General features: G+C 40.1%; 1 protein-coding gene across 3 annotated transcripts in view; it reads right to left on the bottom strand.

Annotated features, from left to right (window-relative positions):
- myo3b (myosin IIIB) overlaps positions 1-23,716 on the bottom strand; it is a 73,733-nt gene that overhangs the window by 8,902 nt on the left and 41,115 nt on the right. For all 3 annotated transcript variants that reach the window (XM_008399596.2, XM_008399614.2, XM_008399605.2), the window contains 10 exons: positions 22,629-22,834; positions 20,146-20,257; positions 19,880-20,042; positions 19,415-19,495; positions 17,297-17,393; positions 13,991-14,042; positions 12,954-13,077; positions 2,258-2,358; positions 1,832-1,878; positions 1,284-1,438 (listed from right to left, as the gene is read on the bottom strand). In XM_008399596.2, the coding sequence (XP_008397818.1) occupies positions 1,306-1,438; positions 1,832-1,878; positions 2,258-2,358; positions 12,954-13,077; positions 13,991-14,042; positions 17,297-17,393; positions 19,415-19,495; positions 19,880-20,042; positions 20,146-20,257; positions 22,629-22,834 (1,116 nt within the window). In that variant the 3' untranslated portion in view covers positions 1,284-1,305. The remainder of the gene's footprint in view (positions 1-1,283; positions 1,439-1,831; positions 1,879-2,257; positions 2,359-12,953; positions 13,078-13,990; positions 14,043-17,296; positions 17,394-19,414; positions 19,496-19,879; positions 20,043-20,145; positions 20,258-22,628; positions 22,835-23,716) is intronic.

Here is a 23,716-nt window from a genome sequence, read left to right as displayed (position 1 = left end):
AAGTTTYACTGCAATCTGTCACCTGAGCAAAGCTTTGAACATGTAGCAGAATTTTATCTATTAATAAAAAATAAATCAATTTTATCTTGTTCAGGAAGCAAATAGAGGCAAAGAACAACTTTGCAAGAGTAAATCTCAACCATTGTCAAGCTATTCGTTGACACAACCTTTGTGGTAAAACAAACAAAGAAAAAAAACCCACAGTAATGTAGAGCTGTACAGAGAAATCAGCTGGTGGTTGATGGTTAGCTTGACCAGTGATTTATTTTCTGACCCATGAACATGAAAAAAAACTGAGCACTAACCGGTCATGCTAGCAACACTTTTCTGAGTAGAAGCATTTACTGGGGGAAGAAGATTTAAATTAGTGTCAGTATCAGTTTTTAAAATGAAGCTAGRTTGAGAACAGAAGACGTAAGAAGAATGTTTTACAGAAAATGTCTTTCATAACATGTGGAAACAACTTCATTCAGGAAGCAAGAGGAGGAGACTTGAAGTAGAAATTGTAAACTAAATACAGTGAAGTTGCTCTGTCAATCTTTCTGAGCCAGTTTTGCCAACTTAGGATGCCTTCACACCAGCCCAGAACTCTAGTTCACTTGCCTAGAAAGTCTGGTTTGTTTTGAGAGGTGTGAAAATGTAGTTGAACTCTGGTGCAGATCAGAAAAGTCAACTCTGGTYCGTCTAAAAACCTGGGTCTCGTCTTGGTAAAAGTGAACTCTGGGGYGKTTCGWATGCATATGTGAATGCAACTATAGCAGAGGGCATTCTGGGTAAATGCAACCAAAACAGTCTAGCACTACTTGGAGAAATGGCTTGTAGTGTTTTGCTAAAGACAAAAGAGAAATCCTGCAAGTTGTTATTGTTGTAGACTCCTAAGTAGACCATCTGGGTAAAAACTAAATAAAAGTTAAGACTAGGAATTAAAAAGAAAAAAAAAGAAAATAACAGTAAGACACAAAATTATTCATACCCCTGGCACATATGTAAAATATTTTCATTTGACCAGAATTTTTTTTCTTATAGGAAATGGGGGAGCCATCTACCAATAAAACAAAAGACGATATACAAGAGCAATGCATCTGTGCAATAATGCCAGAACGGTAAGTGAGCTACTCATACAAACTCAGAGCCCTTTGGATTAACAGACCAGAGCACAATGTCTGCACAAGTTGCTTCTCCTGCACCAGTTCTACTTGTTCTTCCCACCAAAGCACGGCCAACACAGAGCGGTTTTTCTTTGGAGTGTCTGTCTGTCTCTGTGTCTGATGTGTCTTTCTTACCGGCTGACACTGACGCAGAGCTTCAGCGCTGACTGACGAGGGGCCCGTTGGAAAGGGTGGGAGGGGGTTCAGTCGCGTGCTCTTCCTCAGGGATCGACTCCACGGTTGACAGTAATTTGTAGTACTCGTCCTCTCCGTCCAGCACTTTGATTTGACTGTGATGTGTGAGAAGACAGGAGTGAAAAACTTGGACAGAGCGGGCAGCGATGAAGTTTGCCATGATCCGAAGAAAAAGAGGCAACATTTGCAGACGCAGCATGCGTGTAGTCAGGTGTTTAACTCAAACTGTGTCATTTATAGTGCAAAGTCAGGTCTTTAACAATTAAAATGAACATCCTGACAAAAGCCTAATGTGCACCCTCCCCCCCCAACCCCGTCTTATAGTGACGCAGAGCCTCCTCCCATAAAAAAAAACAAACAAAAAAAAAAAGTGTTATTTTCAGCTCTCCATTTACATTGTAAGAAAACAACTCCATTTCTGGATTTTCCGATCCCACAACGGGCCTGCTCTGTTTAGAGTCGCTGTAAGTAGGAAAGCAGTTATTTACCCAAGTTTTCTCGGCTTCCTCTTGCTCCCCTGGTGATCCAGAGTTCTCTGAGGAAAGGGCCAAGAGCACACAGTCAAAAGATGAGCAGAGAGTCATTAATTTTTAATTCAAAGTGATTTTGTGTTGAATGCGAGCAGATGCTGATAATATCAGAAGTCACAGCATAATTTTTTTTCTGATCAAAGGGCTCAAGTGAGTCTGATGAAGCATGCATCTTGCTCGGCTTTGATAAACCACATCAATTATTCACCGTGAAGGCAGACATCCTGACATGAAAGCAACAGATAAAGAGCATAAGCACATGTTCAAGACAAGAGGCAGAGGAGCGTGGGGGTGGGGCTCCAGGGTCTGGCACAGGTAGGTTTAATTGTATTATCATCTGGAACCAAACTCAGACAAAGGCCTTTATCGGCACTTTGAACTCACATTTAGCTGGTTGTAGTACAGGCTGTCTTCAGGGCTGTTGAGCAGCTTGGGCTGCTGGCCACGACGACGAGAAGTCCTCTGCTGCGGCTTCGTCACTGAACCTGACACAGAGGAAGAAAATGAGGGCAGCCATCCAAGCAGGCTAAACAACAACAACAACAACAAGAAGCACCGGCACGATACCAACGATGACGACAGCAGCAGTAAGCACAATCTGCCCTCGACTCTTTTAATCTGCGTGACTGAAAAAGCAAGTGAAATGCTTTAAAATTCACTAAAATGCAATCACTTAATTTCATTGATGAGATGACTCAATAACAGCTTAATTTTACAAAGATCCACACATATAAATCACTCAGAATTATATCTCTCCTAACAGGTGCACAGCAGGATGTGTTGGTGTTTCTCGTGCTGCTGCATAGGAAACATTCAGAGGTGAAACTCTGCGGCACAGACCAATCACAGCAGACTTGTCGTAAAAACTAATTCTCTAGGTGCCAATTATAAAGCAAACACAAATAATGTTAGAAAAGTTGTAACAACTCTGACAAACATTAATGCAGAGGTTTAGTCCCTTAGAAAAGTATTCCTAACTTTATTCATATACATATAAATTTCTTTTTTTTCTTTTTCTTTTTTTTTACATTTTGTCTCATTATAGTCACAAACTTTGATGTGTTTTAGGAAATATGACATGCATATATATTCAAATAAAAATCTAAACCGACTTGCATGTCTTTACTCTGATACCCTGAATGAAATCCTAATTGCAGTTAGTTACATTGAGAAGCAACAAAACTGAAATACAGAGTTCAGATGCATACAATTTAAACTCAGCATAAGTCCCTCTGTGTTATGAAGGTCATAAATGTTTGCTAGAGAACATTGGCGAACGAAAAGCATCACAAAGACCAAGGAAGGGAGAGCTCCATGTAATCAATCATTACATCAAAATGGAAAGAGCGTGGCAGCCCACATAAACTGACTAACTCTGGAGGAGCTGCAGCTCAGGTGGGAAGCTCGGTCAATAAGACGTCTATAGGTCTGATCTACAAATCTGGTCTTTTCTGAAGTCGTGACAGGATTTGTTGAAAGAAAGCCATGAAGATGTTCTCACCAGTTGATGCTGCATTTTAATGTTCGGGGCTTCAGTTAAGCTACAGATAGTTTATACGGTAGATTTAGATTTAAAACCTATTTTCATTTAACCAAGAACTATTTAACCAGAAACTGAGTCTGCATGTCACCCTGAACACACCATCCTCATCTCCATTACATTATTAAGCCAATAATGCTTTCAATAAAAGCATTTTTTTTTTTATTTAATTGAGCATACTGATAAAAAGTAATCTATTTTTAACACGCTCACCATTTCTCTCAGTAACGAGGTTAACAATGATGTCCTGTAATTGCAGTGCAAGTCAATGGATTTAATGAGGCTTGCTGAGAGTTGTCAGGCTTTAATCTTTTAGTCCAGAAGCCGAAGATTAAATGTACAAATAAAGAGCTGAAAGTCGTACTCAAAATGAGTTTCTGTAATTAACTATTTGCCATAGGGAGCCCTGGTATACACATTTAAACACATGTCCAAAATTCACCTAGAGTGTCACATGTTGGCCATCGGAGACAAGCAACCAGCATCCTATGCGCTGCCCTCATGCTAAAACAGGAATTTAATATAGATAGATGGTTGGATGCACTGATGGATGGATGATGGCTTTCCACCCTCGCCCAACTTTGATTTTAAAAAAAATCCACACATTAAAAAATCCGAGACACGAGACAGCATCTATATTTAATGCCCGATAACGTTTCATCTCCTTTTGGTTTTGGTGGAGACACGACGTTTCTTCATCATCTCCTTCCAACTCACCATGTCTACCTTGACTAAAGCAGCATTTGCTCTTTCCATCTTAACACTACTTTGTGCTCACTTTGAACAGACCTCATCACATCTCAATCCTGCACATCAAAGAGCAGCGTCCCCCTCCACCCCTCCAATCCTCCCTCGGCTTTCTTGATGTTATTCAAACCTGCACGAGTTTACTAAAGTCACACTTAGCAAAAGTTCCTGTCAGTTCTGAGATATTGGCTAACTTCTACCGTGAATCTTATCTATCCGTGCCTTGGAGGCGCTAACTGCCCACTGTGTGAATCCTTGTTACCCACGAGTATTTGAGGATACTTAAAGAATTTTCATAAATGCAATGAAAAAAATGCTTTGGGGGTGGAAAGGGGTTTATTCCTCTTAAAAATGCATTGGGTTGCATCAATAGCACCTTCTGTGACTTGCCAAAGTATTCACACACCTCAACTTTTTCACATTTAGTCATGCTACAACCAAAAACTTATTTAATCTTCTCTAGCAAACTCACAAATTAGCTACAATTATTCACAAGCACAAGCTATACAGGCAACATGAGTAGGTAGATGGTTGCAGTGGATTTTATTTGGTGGTATCTGTGTAAAAGGGGCTGCATACAAAACCATGCATTGTTCCCCTTCTGTTTAGCAATTACATGACACATTGTGGTGGTCTGTCTTATAAAATGCCAATAAAACACTTTAATGTTTGTTATTGTAATAAGCCACAAATGTGAAAGTCAGAGGGGTGTGAATACTTTTGCAAGACTCTGATTATTTAAATCTAATTTAAAAATAAATCAGTTTTTGATCTTTTTATGGTACAATAAGAACTGGTTAAAATAAATATTATAAATATTATAATATTATAATAATTAAATTCAGGCTCTGACATTTTCATTATGAAATCCAACACCTGGACACGCGTCCGTCTCAGGAGCTCAGTGGCTCTCAGCATGTTGTTAAGATAAAATGTTTGTGCAACTAAATATTTCCCAGTCAATAATGTGAATGTTATTGCTAGCAACAGTCAAACCTGCTGTTTACCTCATCATTTTTGCAGTTTTTATGGTCTAATGTTCAGTTCCATATTAGCAGGTCTAAAGCTTCCTGAACATGGCTGACCTGGATTTAATGGAGGTCTGGGCGCCTCGAGTCCCTTCGATGCCTCAAAGGTGACCATGCTGATGGAGTTGGTTTTATACTGGCTAACAAATACAAAGTCATTATCCGCCAATGTCACTGATACTTAATCTGAGTCATGGTTGTGGTGCAGCAAACCTCCCACAATGAAACAGAGGCTTCTCCGTTGGAAATGCATCAGACCTACATCTAAGCTTGGAGATTCATTTTTTTCTCCAGCTACCATGGCCGACTGGATTTCATGGCGCTTATAGGTTTGAAAATAAAAATAATACAGTGCTAGATCTAATATCTGACACTGAAATCCAACACCAGTGTCAAACAGAGGACTGAAAAACATATTGGCATAAGGGCACCACTGAAAATTAGGTGAAAGTGAAGGTGAACGCGCAACGTCTGGACAAACTGCTGATGGGGGAAGGCTGTAAATACAGATTTATGGTTTTGTTGGGTTAAGCTTCAGTCTGTTTGTTGGTATATCTTTTATTTTCTTTCTTGTTCTTGTTAAACCATCAGTTTGACTGGAAGCACAGATGATAGGAGCCTAATGGTGAAATCTGGAATCTTTCCAGGGCCTTTAATATACAGTACATTCCCCATTCTAAGTAACATTTTACATCAGTTTCTGAAAGACAAATTAGCCTGACGACAACTGATTCCAATTGCTTCTGTGCTTTTTAAATGAGCATATTTAAAATGTGCATTTTCTCCAGGTTCTCTGGATAGATTTGCAGCCATTTATGTAGAAAAGTACCGTAATTCATACCACAGCGGAAAAATACTTAAAAAAAAAAAAAACACCATTAGATGATTTAATAAAAATATGTTCCTCTACTGGATCTCCTTCTGCCAATCAGGTCCGAAGTTCCGCTCTTCACAATTTATCACAATTTATCCGCTCTGACCTGCAGCGATTAGAGCGCGCTGCAGATCAGAGGACGGGTCAAGCCTCCCATCTCTCTGCCTCTGTTTGGGAAATCGCTGCCATTTGATCCAGGCCAGCCCCAGAGGAATGCTGCTCCTGCAGATATATTTCAGGCCGGGAGGCTGCCAACAGGCCTCTGGCATCGGAGTCCCGCTTGGACATTGGCAGGCGGAGAAAGGAAGGGGTCAGGCGGTGGCTTGCGTCGGGGGTTTGCTAAATGATGGTGGGTAATATCTGCTGTTTTGGGTGGGAAGGAATAATAGTCAGCTGGGAATACAGAGGCAGAGCATTTCATGCAGTATTGATTTCTCCATATCAAAAGAAAGCCAAGCAGAGTTTGCTCCTCGCAGTGAGAGACTTACATATTCTACATGTTTGCTCCTTGAGATAAAAAACGGGGCTGAGATTATTTTTGTGATAGGTGCCGCTTTCATTTTCAAAGAGCAGCAGATGAGCTCTGTTACATCTCCAAATACCACTTTGAAATCTCTTGAAAAACCAGAATGTTTCTCAGAAACAACATAAAAGAGACGCTGAAAGGGATTTTTTAGTGGAATAAATTAGAGATATATCGATTTACTTCAAATATCACGTGCTGCAATCACCTGACTATTCCCAGACAACCCATTTGGGCTTTGTTTATTCAGATGGAGAGAGCAGAGGCACCAAAAGGCATGGTTTATAAGGAAAAATCATCAGCAAAGGCCTTTGATGTCTAAATGAAGCATGTGCAACCCAGACCCCTCTCTTTACCTCAGCCAGACACAAATGCAGACGGCAGTCTGCACAGATATCAGAACCTGAAGAGGATTTCCAGAACTTCTCGAGGAAGGATTTTGTCATTTTGCACGTTGCTCCTTAAGCACCGACTCATGTGCTTTAAATTAGAGGACAAGCTGATCAAATGTAGCAGATATTGCCGAAAGAGGGCACTTCCTGCATCTGTTTTCACTAACGCAAGCAGAGGATGTTGTTACTTACAAGCAATTTTTCACACCGAAATCAATCATCTAGCTTGACAGGGGATTTTTTTTTTTTTTTGGAACTTGGACTTCAGGAAAAATGTTTTGAACTTTGCTGAAGTGGATCATTTGTCCGATTTTTTAACAGAAGCAATTTATAACTGTGGCACAGAATCTGTGAAATAAGATTCTGTGCCACAGAATGAGGAGACATGAACAAGTAAAACGAGAAATAAAACTGTTAATTTATGGAGACTAAGGTCATTTGTTTTTGTCTCCGAACTGGATGAATATCCAGTTATTAACGTTGCAGCTACAAATATATAAGAAAAACTAACAGGTTTTTGGTTTGGATAAGAACTTAGTATAATGCATTGCAAACAGATGCATAGGTGTTTAAGTTTTTCACATTTTGTCACGTTGCAACCTCGAGCTCTGGAGTATTTTATTAGGATCTTACATGCTAGACCAACACAAAATAGCTATTTCACTATACAGAAGAAGTAATTGAATGTTTGCATATTCTTATTTATTAAATAAAAATCTAAAAAAGTGTGCTGGTGTTATGTTAACCCACAATCAATCACCCCTTGGTTCAATACTTCTGGTGGTCACATGTTCTCATTCAGAATTGCATTTAGCTTCATTCATCTTCTCACCAGCTTCCCAGTCCAAGCTGACAAAAAAACCAAAACAAGACATTCCCACAGCCTGATGCCACCACCACCATGTTTCACCCTGATGATGTGTGATGATGGACTTGAACAGTGCTCTCTTGAAGTTTGCGATTGTAACAAAATATGGAAAAGTTCAAGGTTTTTTAATATGTTAGCTAAGCGCCATACACTAAATTATGAGGAAAAATTAAACAGCGTCAAGAGCATAATTTTTGCACCTTGCTTTTACGTCTGGGGAGATTATTCTGCTGGAATTGTGATAGAGTTTTAGACATAGGCGAAGAAAGAAACAAACAAAAAGAAAAAAATCACATTTTAGTCTGACTAATAGCTGTGTGTGAACATATTTGTCCACCTCAGCTTCGGATCTCTGCAACTCTCCCAGATTCCACGGGATACTTGGCTGTCGAACTAACATGTCTCGGCAGGTTTGCGGTTCTGCCATTCTCGTTCCATTTCTGCATGATGGACTTGAACAGTACTCTCTTGAAGTTTGCGATTGTAACAAAATATGGAAAAGTTCAAGGTTTTTGAATATGTTAGCTAAGCACCGTACACTAAATCATGAGGAAAAATTAAACAGCGTCAAGAGCATAATTTTTGCACCTTGCTTTTACGTCTGGGGAGATTATTCTGCTGGAATTGTGATGATGAGTAGTTTGGAAGTACATCCTGTTAACTACTCCCACTGACATTAAGAGGATTACGTAGGTAGCGTCAGACAGAGGCAACTCCTTCCGTTAAGTTGAGTCTTTCCTATCCCCTCCAAATCTCCGCTGCCGCTACGTCGAGCCTGTAATTTGCCTAAAACTCAAGGCATCCGGCAGAGACGCGGTGATACGCAGAGACAGTTAGATGAATCAAAAGGCTGAGAGACAGCAAGAGGGTGGGAGAGTATTTGTCTAGAGAACACGGAGAGGGTGGATCATTTGTCTGACAGATGCGTGTTGATACAGTGATGCTGCTGCTGCTGCTGATTTGGAAGTGGTGGAAGTTTGTGGAGCAGCACCTGGTGGCTGTTACCCTTGTGGGACGACATGTGGGAAGCTGAGGGAGGGAAGGAAAACAAGATGTGGTTTTGAGTGTGACCTCGGTGTGGGTAAAAGCTGCAGCTCTGAAGCGCAGAAAGAGCTCAGGGCGACACACAAAATCAATTCTTATTGACTTGAACCGTGTAATACACAGAGGGGGGGACATAAGAATAACTCCAAAAGTCGAACTTCCGACGTATTCCTCTCCTTCTTTGTTGAACAACCAGGTTAACCACTTTCCAAGGCACAGAAGTAATTGGGCTCTGTGTTGTGGCTCCACTTTATCTGCCTCTCTCTTGACACGAATGTTTACCACAACTATAATCTGCAGAAAGCCTGTTAACATAAGTAGCTTGGCTTTCATAAATCATAAAGTCAGCTCTGACTGATCCTCGGCACCATCCTGTTTACCACGCTGAGCAGCATAAGCAGCACTCTGATCATATCTGCCACTTGCTAGCAGAAAGCTTTCTTTCTCCGCACGCCTCTGTGACTCATTTTCCCAACGTGCTGTGTTAATATTCAGGCGGCTGACAGGTGACGAAGGAAGGCGTCGTCTCATATGTGCGGCTTACATGACAACATGCTGTATGTGTGGCGTTTTTACCGACAAAACACGGGAAATCAAAGGTTAGTGTTGCCTGGAGTACAAAGTGCTTTAATGCTGTTTTTCTACCATAAAATACAGAAGTGTGAGCATTTATCTAAAAAAAAAAGTGGGAGCGCCTGATTAGCTTGGTGTCAGGTTTAAAAGAAACAAATCTAACCCAGCTTAGTTGGATCACACGGAAACGACCCGACGTCCGTCAGGTCACGCCCCCTCCCTCAACCCCCTCTGAGTTTTACCATCATGGAGGCGGCTTGCAGAGTGTGTGCGAGTGCACGTGTCTGGAGGGGTGGAGTAATTCGATTTCCACGGCTAATTTTCTGTTTCTCTCCACTGGTGTCCCGAAACAGTGCGGGTCGAGCTGCAGCCCGACGCGATCACCAGAGGCGACAGCAGGATGAGACGCAGGAAGGAGCCCTGCTCTCCAAACATCTGGCAGGGGCAAGGCTTCCACGACTCGCTCAGAGGCCTCTCAGATCTGCGGGGATCAAAGCGTGCCCCGGGTGCCTGAGCCACCGTGGCCTCCCTCAACATATTCAAATGGGGTTTCCTGAAGACGCCACAAGCAGACCTCAGAATGTAAACGAGGCGGTAAAAGGGGCGACAGTGAATGCCTCGAAATCTGCGCACCCTTCACGCAAAAAATAGAGTTAGTTGAAGAAGTCCGGAGATTTAAATAAATCGGAACAGGCAAAAATGTTTTCCATGCCTTAAATTCTTATTGCTTTATAACAAAAAGAACGGTAATAGTGGTCGACGTAGTGGAAAACGTTTGGAGGATGACAATGGGAGAGAAGTATCCCATTAGGTCTGAACTGAAACCTCAAACCCCCCCAAGATAAATCAGGAGGGGTTACAAGATCACAAAATATCAGCCTTTACCACACGGCCTTTGTAACTTGAAGCCTAAAGGAGTTTAGCTTTCAAAGTCTTTTATTAAATGAAGCAATCAATCTTCTTTAATCTGTCTCTTTGAATAAACGTTTTATCCAGAGAAGTTACTTAAACATTTTGATTTTGGTTGGCGTGATTGGAACGTAACATTCTTATTTAGTTTGAGAAGAATTTTCATTTTATTTTGCATTATTTTAGCTTTATTTTAGGGGGGAAAAACATAGCAAATATATACACCCTCATAAGTCCTTTACTTGTTTTAAATGTGACCCAGGTGTAAATTACTTAATGACCAACAAATGAACAGCAGAAGAGACTCACATTAAAGCTCTTGGTTGAGGAGCATTTGTAGCATAAATATGCTTTACCAGAACCATTTTGGTTTTTTAGTTTATTTTTTCAAACACTACCCAAACACCCACATTTGTTGACCTCTGACCCCTTTAGTAGATACACCAAACTGGTGACCAACTGGTAAAAAAAAAAAAATCGGATTATTTTCAGATAAGTAAATGCACTATACCTTGAAAAGGTCCCAGTAACTCTCTTCACTGCAGAAGTTGCTACTGCAGGACGATGACTCAAACCCAGATTTTTTTCTAACATAAAGTTAGAGAAAGCCCAATAGATGCAAGAAACTATTTAAACTTAAACTGTGCTTTCTACGGAGGAATAATGGCTGTTCACAGTTTGGCCCAGTTGCAATCAGACATGCCTTGTTTTAAAAAATAACCAATGACAATTTTTCTGGTGTTATTGGAGACTTTTAAAGGCTGATGGGAAAGCATGAGTAATTCTTAATCTTAATCGGCTGCAGGAGATGCAGGGAGAATTGGATCTGTGAATTCACAAAAAAATTGACAGAAAACACTAATTTGCATTAATAAGGTAGATTTTACTCATTTTTGTCAACCCTACAGATTTTTCTGCAGATACAACCACATAATAAATGTGTAGACAGTCATGTCATTTACTGAGATGTTGGCTACTTATTCTGGCTGCTATCATATATTTTCCTTTTATATATCAGATGAGTAAATTTAGTGCAGTTTTCTGTCCCTTGTCACCATGCGATTTGCTCAGAAGGAGGAATGGTTAAGTTAATGATGCAAAACAATCACAGACTAGCAATAAAAACATGTTGGTTGTGTGAAGCACATAACAAAATGTAACTAAATAAAATGAATTGTTGGTCATTTCCTCCCTCATTTTGCAGTTTATTTAAAAAGCAGCTTTCTGCTTTAGGATGTCACTTTGTCACAGAACGTAATTAAATGTATGGTGCTAACTGCTAGTGTGTTAAAGAATTAAAAGAACGTTTTACACCAACTGCCCTCTCACACAGTGTGACGTCGCCTCTGCTACTCGTGCAAATAAATGATGACTGCAAAGGGCAGGAAGCCCAGGAGGTTGTTTAAGTGATGTAAATGAAAGTTTTTATTAATGCCTAAAATCTGTATGTCCAGGTTAAAACTTTACAAAAGCTGGGCATCGAAAATAAGCCTAAAATATTTCATTAGTGGATGTCTACTAAAATTATTCAGTCACTAGAGCGTTGAACAAGTCATAGAATAGATATGTGGCTTTTAAGTGTGAAAATAAACATCCCGCACCATCCTCCTGAGTTTCAAATTTAAAAAGGGAAAGAAGAAAAACAAGAGGTGCAATTAAGCTGTTTCTTCAGAAACGTGCGTCTTCTGACAGAAGGCTCCAGGGCCAAAGACACATTTCAGCGAAAAGCCGTGTTTTCTCTCCATAATCACTCTGACTCCATACATTCATCAAACGCCGCCTTCTTGAGCAGCCATGAAGCCTGTGAGCGGGGGTCACCTGTACGCAGCATTACCGAATTAGCCGATATCTAACCCAGACCTGCTGCGGCGCGCTGACACTAATCCTGGGCCCGCTGGAGAGCCCTGTCTGTGTTACATTATCATGTCTAATCCCCGTAATCTCTCAGCTGCACCGCTAAACGCTGTTCCACCTCGGCCCTCTCACTCCGTACCCCTCTAACAGCCTTAATGAAGAGCCGGGCCCCATTACCGAGGCTGCCCATACAGTGGTGGGCTGGGCGACGGCCGTAATCGGAGGCCCCCCGCGCAGCCACCCACTCAGCCTTCCAGGCAGCAGGAATTAATGTAATTCATYGCCTGGGGCAAAAAGCAAACCAAACATATGTTCAACAAATCAGGGTTTGTGTATTTTCTTGTCACCGTCACTGTGCAGGTCTATTAGAGTCGCTGATGAGATCCAAAGCGAAGAGCCCGCCACGTGGGAAAATCAAAGCTTTTGAAGTTCTCGTGCCACTTTCAAAGCCCCCCCCCAAACCCCTTCCACTTCCCACAAGAAACTGGTGATGAGCTGACCCTGGTTATTAAAATACMGCAGAAATTATCACTCATAAAAGCAGGTCTCTCTTTTTTTCTGCTGTCAACAAAAATGGCAGTGGGGGGGCGGGGCGGAGGGGGAGTTGGATAGGATGAAAAGGTTGAAAGGGCTCCCATATTAAAAATGGCACTTTATCCATTAAAGCGGGATTTCTACTGTCTCTTTGTGTAATTACCTGCACCCACCAGCTCTGCGCGCGGGCTTACCTTGTTTACACTGCACGTCTTGCAGCCTGACTGTCTCCCTGCAAGGCTTCGTTACACCGTCTTCTCCTCTGCTTTTGTCTCTCTTGATGTCTTTCACTTGTCTGTCTTGGCTGTCAGGGCCAASCTTGAAAGAGGAGGCGTAAAMACACCCAGAAGAGCAATGTCAATGAAAGCACCACACGAATACATACAAGTTAAAACAAGCCTTCTAATGTGTTGGGKTTTTTTTTTTCTTCTTCAAATTAGTCATGTAGATGCTGCATTCATTTATTTACAATTTACAATTTGGCACTCATATAACTGAGGCCCATTAATGTGCTTTGCAATGTTAATCAAATGCTAATGCAATTGCATATCCCCCTTTTTACTGGTCCTACCTCCTAGCAAACAAGCAGCACACTGACTTAATTGTGAGGGGGGGAAAAACAGCACATACAGACTTCCTCTCATATTTAATTTTATCTTTGAATAAAAGAGCTATAGGAAAGTATTAATCTGCTTAACATTTCTAAGTACATCCTCCAAAGGATTTTGCTTTTTTTAATCTTACATATGCTCAGCAGAGTTACTGGCAAAAACTGTACATTTTCCTCATTTCATCCTTTCAACATCAAATGGTGAGCAGCAAAAATTGGATCAGACTTCAAAGCCTGCGATGTGCTCCAAGTCACGGAGTGGCTCTTCTATTTCACATATTGAATCCGAGCAGGATATCAAAGTGCTACCAAAGAACCTCAGGTCTTTACTAAAAAAGGGGTCTAACATCTGTAGAAAGAGGAGCGCAAAGACAAATCACCTCGGGGGAAGAGCGAGCATTTATTCTCAGCCGTGAATTTCCAGCCTTTTGATTCTCCCCGTTCCTGTACCACCCTGTCTTCTCCGCTGAGACGGAGGTTGGAGCAAGAGAACTCTTTTGTCTCAAGGACTCGAAAAATTTCCCAAAGAATAATCTGGGTTAAAGCTGCTTTGTAGACAAGAAGCCTTTTTTGTTTTTTTTTAAAGGGAAACAAAATGCTTATTGATGTTCTGTGACTTACATTTCCTTCATGTAAGTCATCTGGATGAGCCTCTTTGGTCTTTGGGCTGCACCTGTAGAAGTCAACATTTATCAGTTAAAAACTAAATAACAATAGATATTATGTAGCTGCACCGGGTGTGGGAGCTAAAAGTTTGTTAGATGATGGATGATTAGAGCATTTAGGCATTTTGCCAAATCATACGGTCCATTCTAAACATTGTTATTCTATGCTTTGGCTCAGATGTCTAAGTTAAAGTTTAATGTTTGTAATGTAATATTGGTAAAACATTCAATTTTAGTTAGAATTGTTACAAAATGACAATTTTAAGTAAAAAAAAAAAAACACAGTTTCCCAATATTAGCACACAGTTTTATAGAAATATCATAACATGGTCAAACTGATTTTATTCAAAACAGCAAAATTATTTTTGCTGCATATAAAATAATGCAAAACACTGATTAATATTGTCCTAATAATGCTGTCTATATTATATTACCTTACTATTTCGATGTTGAAGTTTACACCACAGATCTAGAGCAGACAGGTGATGATTTATTGATCCGTTTCTCAATCCAAGTTAAAGATTGAGAAACGGATCACAAGTAACAAGATACACTTAAAGACAGTGTCAGCAGCAGGTTATTTCTAAAGATTAGTTTTTTACTTTACTTGCATAGAAGTGGAAAACTATAAAGTGTAGAATAAACAAAAACTGAATTTAGTGCAAGTTTCTAAGGAAACTTTGATATTCATTTTAGTTGTTCTATTTTTATAGTAACACTGTTAATCTAGCAAGATGATATTAACAGGATAATATAAAGTACAGTGCATTACATCACCAAATCCTCTATGGGGGGATTTTTCTGCCATAATCCAAGAGCACACATGTTCAGTTGGATTTCAGGGCAGAAAAATTCCCCCAAACTGGTCAACCTTACGTAGCTAAATGGACAAGATGTCTGTGGACATCCAGGGTTTGGAACGCTATTAAAAAGTCCAGATTTGTTCATTTTCTATCAACACTTAAGCTCAAATTACTTTACCCGAGTGTGGTTTTTATTTATTTATTACCTTTCAGGTAAATTATTTTAGAAAGACACAGAGTACCCCAACTCTTAAATTCTCTGCAGTACGTTTCTTTCTGTAACACCATCAGGAAATCGTGAAAAGATCTTGATTTTATGTTTTTATACATGTTATGCAATTTGCAGAATATGAATGGGAATATCTGGGAACGTCTGTCTGAGCACGATCACTTGTGCTGCATTATTCACAAAAACAAACACAGAAGAGCCCACGTGTGCGCACACAACAAAACATGTCAGCAGCAGCCATGCTCCGAGTCTGGAGGAATGAGATCTCCTCCAGTTTGGAGCCTGGTGATGCTGTTTGGATGCAAAACACCGAGCTGAAGCCTGGCGGAGGAGAGGGGAATCAAAAGGGAGAAGAACAGCATGTAGGTGAGAATATAGATCTTACAGGAAGAAAAAATGGGCCAGATCATGTCAAAATAAATATATATGGAGAGATTCCAACACTGATTAAACAGAATTGTTAAGTGGAGGTTTGAAGTTTTTCTCACCGAGGAATATGATTGTAAACATGGAGAGGAAAATCCCCAATGAGGCACGGCTCAGTTCGAGTATATAACAAGCACAACATTTTCAGATGTGTAAATCTAGTATTTTGGAGCTGAAATCTGGAGATGAATGTTGACCACAAAATTCAAACATTTGAACGAGGCTTTTTTGCTGTTGTGAATTAGTTTAGCATTTGATGTATTATAGCATATTTAATGGAAAGCTACTGTAGGAAACATTTCCGGGGGATTTGTGATAATTGATAAAACCCAGAGCTCAAAGTCTATCGTCTATTTGACGCTGTTCAGTCAGTGGCTGCTCTCATGCCTCACGCATACTTTCTTAATGACTGGCCTGCCCATGTGCTGAATAAACACAAAGCCCCCAGCTCGTACATCTGGAGACCAGTGCAGCGCCCAGCCCTATTTGTGGTCAGACAAGTGTGCTATCTTGGTGGAAAGTTATTTATTACATTTATAAAACGGTGAAAGGCAGCGCACGAGGAGGAGCTTTCTTCTCTGGGGTGAAACGGCAACACGCTACACGGTAAAAGTAGCCCTTCCAGGAGTGTTGAAAATGAATGACAGGTTTAGGATGCAGGACTTTAAACTCAGTTCAAATCGAGCTCAGCTTTATTTATGTAACGTAATCTCAAGGCACTTTACAAGACAAACAAGGTCTAATTCATATGCAGCACCATAAACTCCAATTGGTTTGAATCTAAATCAGATGAATCCAGTTCATTCAATCCAGTCAAGCCACATGGTCACATTCAGACTCAATTACAGCCCAAACATATACGTACCAGAAAAGTCAAATTTGCTTTATCTTTTAATCCATATAAGTAAAAAGTTGTTCATCCAAGTAAGTTGAGCCAATTGCGTCTAGCTAAGCAAGCATTGGGTGACAGTTGAGAGAAATCGCTCCATTTTAACAGGAAGCAGAAAGAGCACGCACAAATTGTGCAATATCAATAAAAGATGAGAGATGCCATAATGTTGGTAAAAATCGCAATGACTTGAACTATATGAATGAATACTTTACTTGAACAATGTCTTTTTACTTTGGGTGAGTAGCAATTAGTCTATCCAGATGAATGGAAACGTGAAATTCATCGTTTCCATCCCAACAACATGGGATTGTTGACAGCTTACTTTTTGGCAATGTAATATCGATCAATAATATTAATACCAATAACAATAGCACCGCTTTGGAAGGCTTTGCCAGAACATCTTATTACATGCTCTCATAAAACATTTTTTAAATCAGGATGGCATATTTCTCCTATCGAGTTTCGGCATTAATTTGACGCCATAAACAAGTATCACCAAATATATTACTGGTATAGCGACCATAAATGGATGGTACTTATGTGGCTAATAATTTTTTCTGACCAAGAAATTCCTTATATTGATATGGAGTATAATTATAGAGTTACTATGGTTGAGTTAATAAGTTAGCATGAATAGCTCTGTTACTGGATTTCCACAATTACTTATTCAGTGGCTTCGTCACAGAAACAAACATGGTTTAACACAATGAGTTGATGAAATTAGATTTATTTAAGTATAGCACAAATACAGATTATTGAAGTAATGACAGCAATCATGTTGTGGGGAGGTTAAACACAGAAACCCTAAGCAAATCAGCCCAGTAAAATGGCTACTTCAGAGAACTTCTTTTGCACATTAAATCAAAAAAGGAAATGACCGAAACACTCAGTGACTATAAAACCTAATCTCACCTTGTGTGCTCTTCTTTGGTGGTCTTTCCTCCGGCCTCTTTGTGACATCGTTGCCCTGGAGATTCGTGGACATGACGGACTCGATGGCCCCTGTAAACTGCACAGGATGACACCATGAGATGAACTCTGTGGTTTTGTCTTCTATCCACGGTGCACAATACAATGTAGAGTCATGATCCAAATCTTTTATACTAGTCTTGATTAATATACCTTTGGGAAATTTAGATTTTTCTTTTAATTCTACTTGTCCATTTATAAAAGTTAGTTTTCTTGTTATTTATTAAGCTGAAGAACTTTGACCTGACTGGTCACTACCTATTTAATACCTTTAAATAGGTATTAAAGGCTGGCATTTAATTAGCTGAAGATAATATGTTAATTGATGTTGTGTTTTTATTGGCTGCAAGTTCAAAAATCATCATAATGAACAGAAATACAGATTTGAAAACTTTAGTCTTTAATATAATTATGAAACAAAAGGATTTTCCAAATGATTTAGTTATTGAATGAGTCTAATATATATACAGATTTGGAAAAAATTAAGAGAGCACTTAAAATGATCAGCTTCTCTGATTTTATATGTTTGAGTAAAATGAACATTGTTCTTTTATTCTATGAACTACTGACATGTCTCCAAACATCCAAGCATAAATTTAGTATTTGCAGAAAATGAAAAACTGCCTTAATAACGATAATGATACTGAGCTCTCAGACCTCAAATAATGCAAAGAAAATAAGTTCATATTCATTTAGAAACAACAATACCAATGTTTTAACTCAGGAAGAGTTCAGAAATCAATGTTTGGTGGAACAACCATGAGGTTTTCAGTGGGGTTCATATATCTAAATATTTAAATATATGTATAAAGAAATAAATTCAGCACTCATTGAAGCTGAGCTTGTGTGATTATTGAGACGTATTAAGACTCTGACGGAGGGTGAAAGAAGCATGCCGGGTTAGTCCCTCGGCCCGCTTTGTGCTTTTCTGCCAAAATTATATGCACAGGGAAAGAATGCTCAAGTACATTATTGAGCAATGGTTCTCCTTTGCATGGCCTAATCTGATCGATGGTGAGCACGTCCCTCGGGTCCTGCTGAGATCTGAGAAGCCACCAGGCTCATACATTTGAAAGGCATCTGTTTATTTTCAAGATGCAAATGCAGCCCACCTCAAAGGCTATAAGCTGCGGAGAACACACAATGTGAATGTGCTGGAGTGCTGTGCCGGGAGGAGTGGTGGGGGGGGCAGTGGGGGCTGAGGCCCCACTTGTGTCAGGTTCAGGTCCCCCCCAACCCCCATCCACACCCCCCACACCCCACCATCCCGTGAACCCCCGGCGGCCACACACAAACACCCTTGTCTGAAAAGAAAGGCAGTTGCGACAGAGAGGCTTTCCTCACACCAAAACCATGTTTACCCATTCAGCAGCTTTATTTACAAGGGCTTAATGGAGCACATTTACACAAGGTGTGCAGGCGACTGAGAAGCTCCATGTGGCAGATGAGGGCAGCCCTTAAGAGAGCCAGAGGAAACAATGCCAGATCTCCTCCCCCTGCCCTCCTCTCTCCAGCCCCTTTTGGCACCCTCTCTTGTCCTCCACTGAGAGGCTCAGAGGATCGGGGGGCTGGGGCTGGGAAGGTTAATGTGCCCACTTTGATCTTCGTCAAGGCACACTGAGTAAGAATTAATTTACATTTCAGATGAAAAGGTTGACAGTATAAAAAGGCATCTTGTTTCTGGTATGTGAGAGCTGTGTAATAGGCCAGGAATTTGAGAGAGGAAGTCGTGAGGAAACAGAAGGGATAAGCCCCTCTCTTGCCTTTACTGGGAATGAGATGAAAGGAAAGACGGATCTCAGTATGCACAGTTCTTCAGAAACATGGGGACCAAATGCTGCCCAAACTTTCAAAAGCGTCTCTCTATGCATTATTAATTAATAATTACTATTTTGCGGGCTACTCGGGGAGATCAAAAAGGTGTCCCACAAGGATGCAAGGTTTGTAGACCTTTGTCTATGCTCTTTTTGAAACATTTCTCCCATACAGAATTACACAAGACGGTCCAGATGTTGCGCATTGCTACGCGACGCAGTTCTTAGCAAAATAAACATTTCGTACCTGACTGTATGCGGACTGCAGCTTGTTCCCGCTCCTTTCTTATCTGCTTCAGATTCTGCCGTGCAACGTAGCCCCTCCAGGCTAGAAGAAGAGGGAGAAAACAATGTGTGTGAGCGAGATCCCTGACCTACCTCTGTGAAACAAAACAGACTGCAGATACTACACAAGATCCCACTTCAAAACACGGCTAAACCAGGTGGCCACAGAACGGCTCCCTTTGAACTCTCAGAGGCCTTATTGTTTGCTGTGAAGCATTGCTCTTAACCCTCGTGGGTCAACCTGTGGTTATCAAACTATGTCTCTCACTAAAATTCACAGACAACAAACCACAAAGAGACGAGGAAACGTCTAAACATCTAAACTGCAACTGTTTCAGAGTTGCAGAATAAGACAAAACACGGGAACTCATTTGTGTGTTTTTGGTTTATGTTTGATTATTTCCTGTTTAAGTTAACAGAACTCCACCTGACTGGATGATGACGGCGCCGCGGCTTCTTTTCTCCTTTACTTTCCGGTATCGGCGGGCTCCCAGCCAGCCTTTGGCGTAAGCTTGCATCACCACCACACGGGCTATCACCTCCCGCAGCAGCAGGTTCAGCTGCTCCACATGATAGTACTTCAGAAACACCTGAAAGGACATTCAGTTGACCTACGCTCTCTTTCTTTTTTAGTTTTGTTTTTATAATAAAACACAAACAAACCCAAACTTTAAAAGAATGAAATCATGCTACCTTTGTCTTCCCTAACACCGTGCCTTGCAGTTTGGCCCGTTCCAGTATGGCGACTGCGTTTTCTCTGCTTGTTTCGGGCATCTGGTGGGCGCGAAATGCAAGGTAGTAATATCTGTGAGACAAACACAAACAAGATAAAATTACAAAAACTGAAACCTTTGACTTCTGCAAATGACCTGAAAATGCCGACACAAGATTTTTTTTTAAATCACATAATAAAGATTTTCCTAAAAAGCTTTAAATAAATATTTCCTGCAGTTCTCTAACAATGAGCTTTGAAAGTTATTTTTAACTCCTTTTCCTTCCTGTTCACCTTGACTGGGGCTACAACTTTGGTCTGCCTGCAGATTGTTCCAGGGGTTTAAAACTTTTTCAATTAATACTTCAGTTGTAGATATAGACAGATTCAGACAAGCAGATATTTTCCTATRGTCACATCCTGATTGACAAAGATCTGCACACATCCGCTTAACTGCAAAGACATGTTTTATTGTCTTTCCAATTTTGAAGAGTGTCTTGTAATCTTGTGCCTCATGTCACATCGTATTTACCTGCAAGGAAGCAGGAAATCAAAGACTACTAATTAAATGTACCTTAATACGCTGATCGATTTAAAAAACAAATAATTTGTTTCATAGGAATTAGTAGGGGTTGTAAGAACAAAACAAAAAAAAGACAATTTCCCAGAGTAACATTATAGGCAACATRTGATTTCTTTAACAKTAAGACTTTTCTCTGTGATGGTAATCTATTGTAGTAAAAGTTAATTGATTCTAAAGATTTTCACACATTTTTCACTGGGATGCCAAAAAGTACAGAGAAATCTGTATATTAGTACATGTTAATGATAAAAAAGGATCTATAAAAACATTTGAAAGCKGTTTATGAAAGCAAAACAACAAAAATAACAAAATTATCTAAAAAAAAWAAWAAAAAAATTGTCCAAAGACATTTTTGTGGAAAGAGGAAAAGTTGTTCCTGAAAAGTTGTTTTATTTAATTGAAAACCACAGCACTTTTAATTTTGTCAGCCATGTGCCTTTGCCTTTAAACCTGTGATTAGTTTGAAAATCAGCTGTTCAGACAAAAAAGAGGCACATTGTTGCAAGATTGTTGAAAATGCAACCATCTGAGACCCATCACCGAGCATYCGTCCCGCTGCTGCTTATTGCTCACATTGTCTGAGTTCAGGTTCTCTTGTTGTAGTTTAAAGAATAGCAGCACAGAACAGGGTGCTTGTGAGTGTTTGAACAGGGACATCAAGGCTCCAGAGCCCCTGGTTCATCTCCAGCGCCACGGAGTTGGTCAAAAACAGAAGAACAACAAGAAGAAAAAAGTTCTTTGAACTCCCCTCCCTGCCTCGGTCTAAAGCCTTTCATACTAATTCCTGTTGATACCTGTTATTTCTTTGATGGTAAATACAAAGCGCTGCAACATCAGACGAGCCTTTGATATGGGAGCGCAAATTTAAATCAGTTTTTTACTAGGGGTGCAGTTTAGCAATTCGGGTCCGTCTGCACAACCCCGGCCGGGCTCAGGTGGGATGATGCCGACTCAGAAGCCGAGGTTAAAACCGAGGCGGCACACTCTCTCTGGTTGGCAGAATCACACGTGAAAAAGACAACAACAAAAAAAAAACTGTTTTCATGTCAAGTCATGCATGATCCTCCAGTAATCACTCTGAAACGAGGAGCAAAAGTAGGACATGCAAGCAAAGCATCACAAGCTCGCTCAAAGTTTCAGCTCACCGAAATTAAGCAAATACTTTAAAGCTTCCTTTCAGCAGTGAGACTAACCCGTCATCTCAGAGTTTTCTCCTACTGGCCGAAAGCCCAAGTTAATTAAATTTCAGATCATTTTAAAGCCTCCACATTAGAAGTGGATGAATTTTTCAAAGCAACATTGATCAAACATGAGGAGTTTTCTCTCAGACTCGTCTAAATATGTTTTTTTATTTTTCTTGAAATSACTCAGGATGTTCAAGTTCAAGCCATGTTGAAAGCATTGTGTAWKTAAGTGGGATCATGTTCCACATTTTTAAGGGRAAAAAAARAGGCACCCTTACATAAAGTTCCCCTAATGATGAAGCTTGTTTTAATTGTGTTCTGATATAATACCAGTGGGACGGGGAGGCTAGGTTCGAGCGTTTCCAGGTCATTTGGTGCAAGAACAAACTCTCGTTATGAAGAGTAAAAGAAAACCCATTAAAATGCATCTCCCCTTATAATTACAGTTCCACCCTGTTTGAATTTTTTCATATTTTCCCAGACTACAGTATCCACCCAGTTAAAGTAGTCCAAAGATTAGGTGCTGCTCCATCACTAATGACTGCCAATTACTCAGCCTCTTGCTCGGCTCAACTWGGACTTCCATCTAATTAAAGAACTCGTGTTTTTGTGTGATACAGAGCGGCGCTAACTAGCTCTGCGTCCCCTCTGGAGAGGGTGCAGAACAGCAACCCCATCTCATCGCCACCGATACAACCTGTTGACAAACTCCTCGAACTGGATGCGGTGGGAGAAGCCTTGTCGGCGGATGTTGACCGTCTCCAGGATCCCAGTGTAGCGCAGTTGCACCATCACCCTCTCCTTGCAAAAGCGCAGCGCCTGCCTGTCATCGTTGGGTTTGATGCAGCGCACAAAGTGCGGCTGACCCATCACCATCTTGGAGAGCAAGTCCATCAGGGAGTACTGTGGAGAAAACAGTGGGAGGAGGAGATTATGGGTACTGTAAAAACAAATTTTATTTACAAAAAAAAGGTAAAATTTTTTCCACATAGCCTGATATAAAGTTGTAGCAATATGTGATTTATTAACTTTTTCTAAATTCTCAGAGAATGGACAAAAATACTTTTTATTATCTGACTAATTTCTTTGCATTATAAAAATATATGTTTTTTATCTACTTTAATGCTGGTCTTCGCAATATTACAAAATACTTGGAGTAAGAATGCAGAGCGTATAAAAGTTTMGAACTTGTAGGATCTAATTATTTYTTTGCTAAAAACACAAATTAAAGATTTTACGTTTGCTTTAAATGTGATATTTAAAGTCACATTTAAAGTCAGTCAATTTGTACATGAAGAGGCTACACTTTTTGAAAGAAATKTAAATAGAATATACCTGAAATGCTTTGTTTTGTGCRTCTTAAAGTTAAATKAATTACTAATTATTACTAACTCCTTTTACTTRAAGCTACTTTCAGAATTCTACAAGTCGAGATGATTGAATCTTCATCAGCGTAGACAGAGTGTCTCCAGTGTAGTATGAGATTAATTAACAAATATTACAGAGTAATGCAACATTTGAATAGATGCATTTGCATTGGAATTATCTACGGTGGATGTGGAGTCTCTAACTTGACCCTTTYAYACCACAGAATTTTTTAACAARTCCCAAAAATGTGTAGCATCTTGGTTTAGCTTTACATAACATATCTGGTACAGTGTAAATCCATAACAAAGTTATATATTGTTTATTTAAAGCTGYTAATATTTAATCACCACAGAAAAGAGGTATGAGAAGGAGGCACACATAATATGCCTGCAGTTCAAATCACTTGATCATTCACCA

The sequence above is a fragment of the Poecilia reticulata genome, linkage group LG2, assembly GCF_000633615.1.
Source record: "Poecilia reticulata strain Guanapo linkage group LG2, Guppy_female_1.0+MT, whole genome shotgun sequence".
Classification (NCBI taxonomy): Eukaryota; Metazoa; Chordata; class Actinopteri; order Cyprinodontiformes; family Poeciliidae; genus Poecilia; species Poecilia reticulata.
This window is presented reverse-complemented; position numbering and strand designations above follow the sequence as displayed.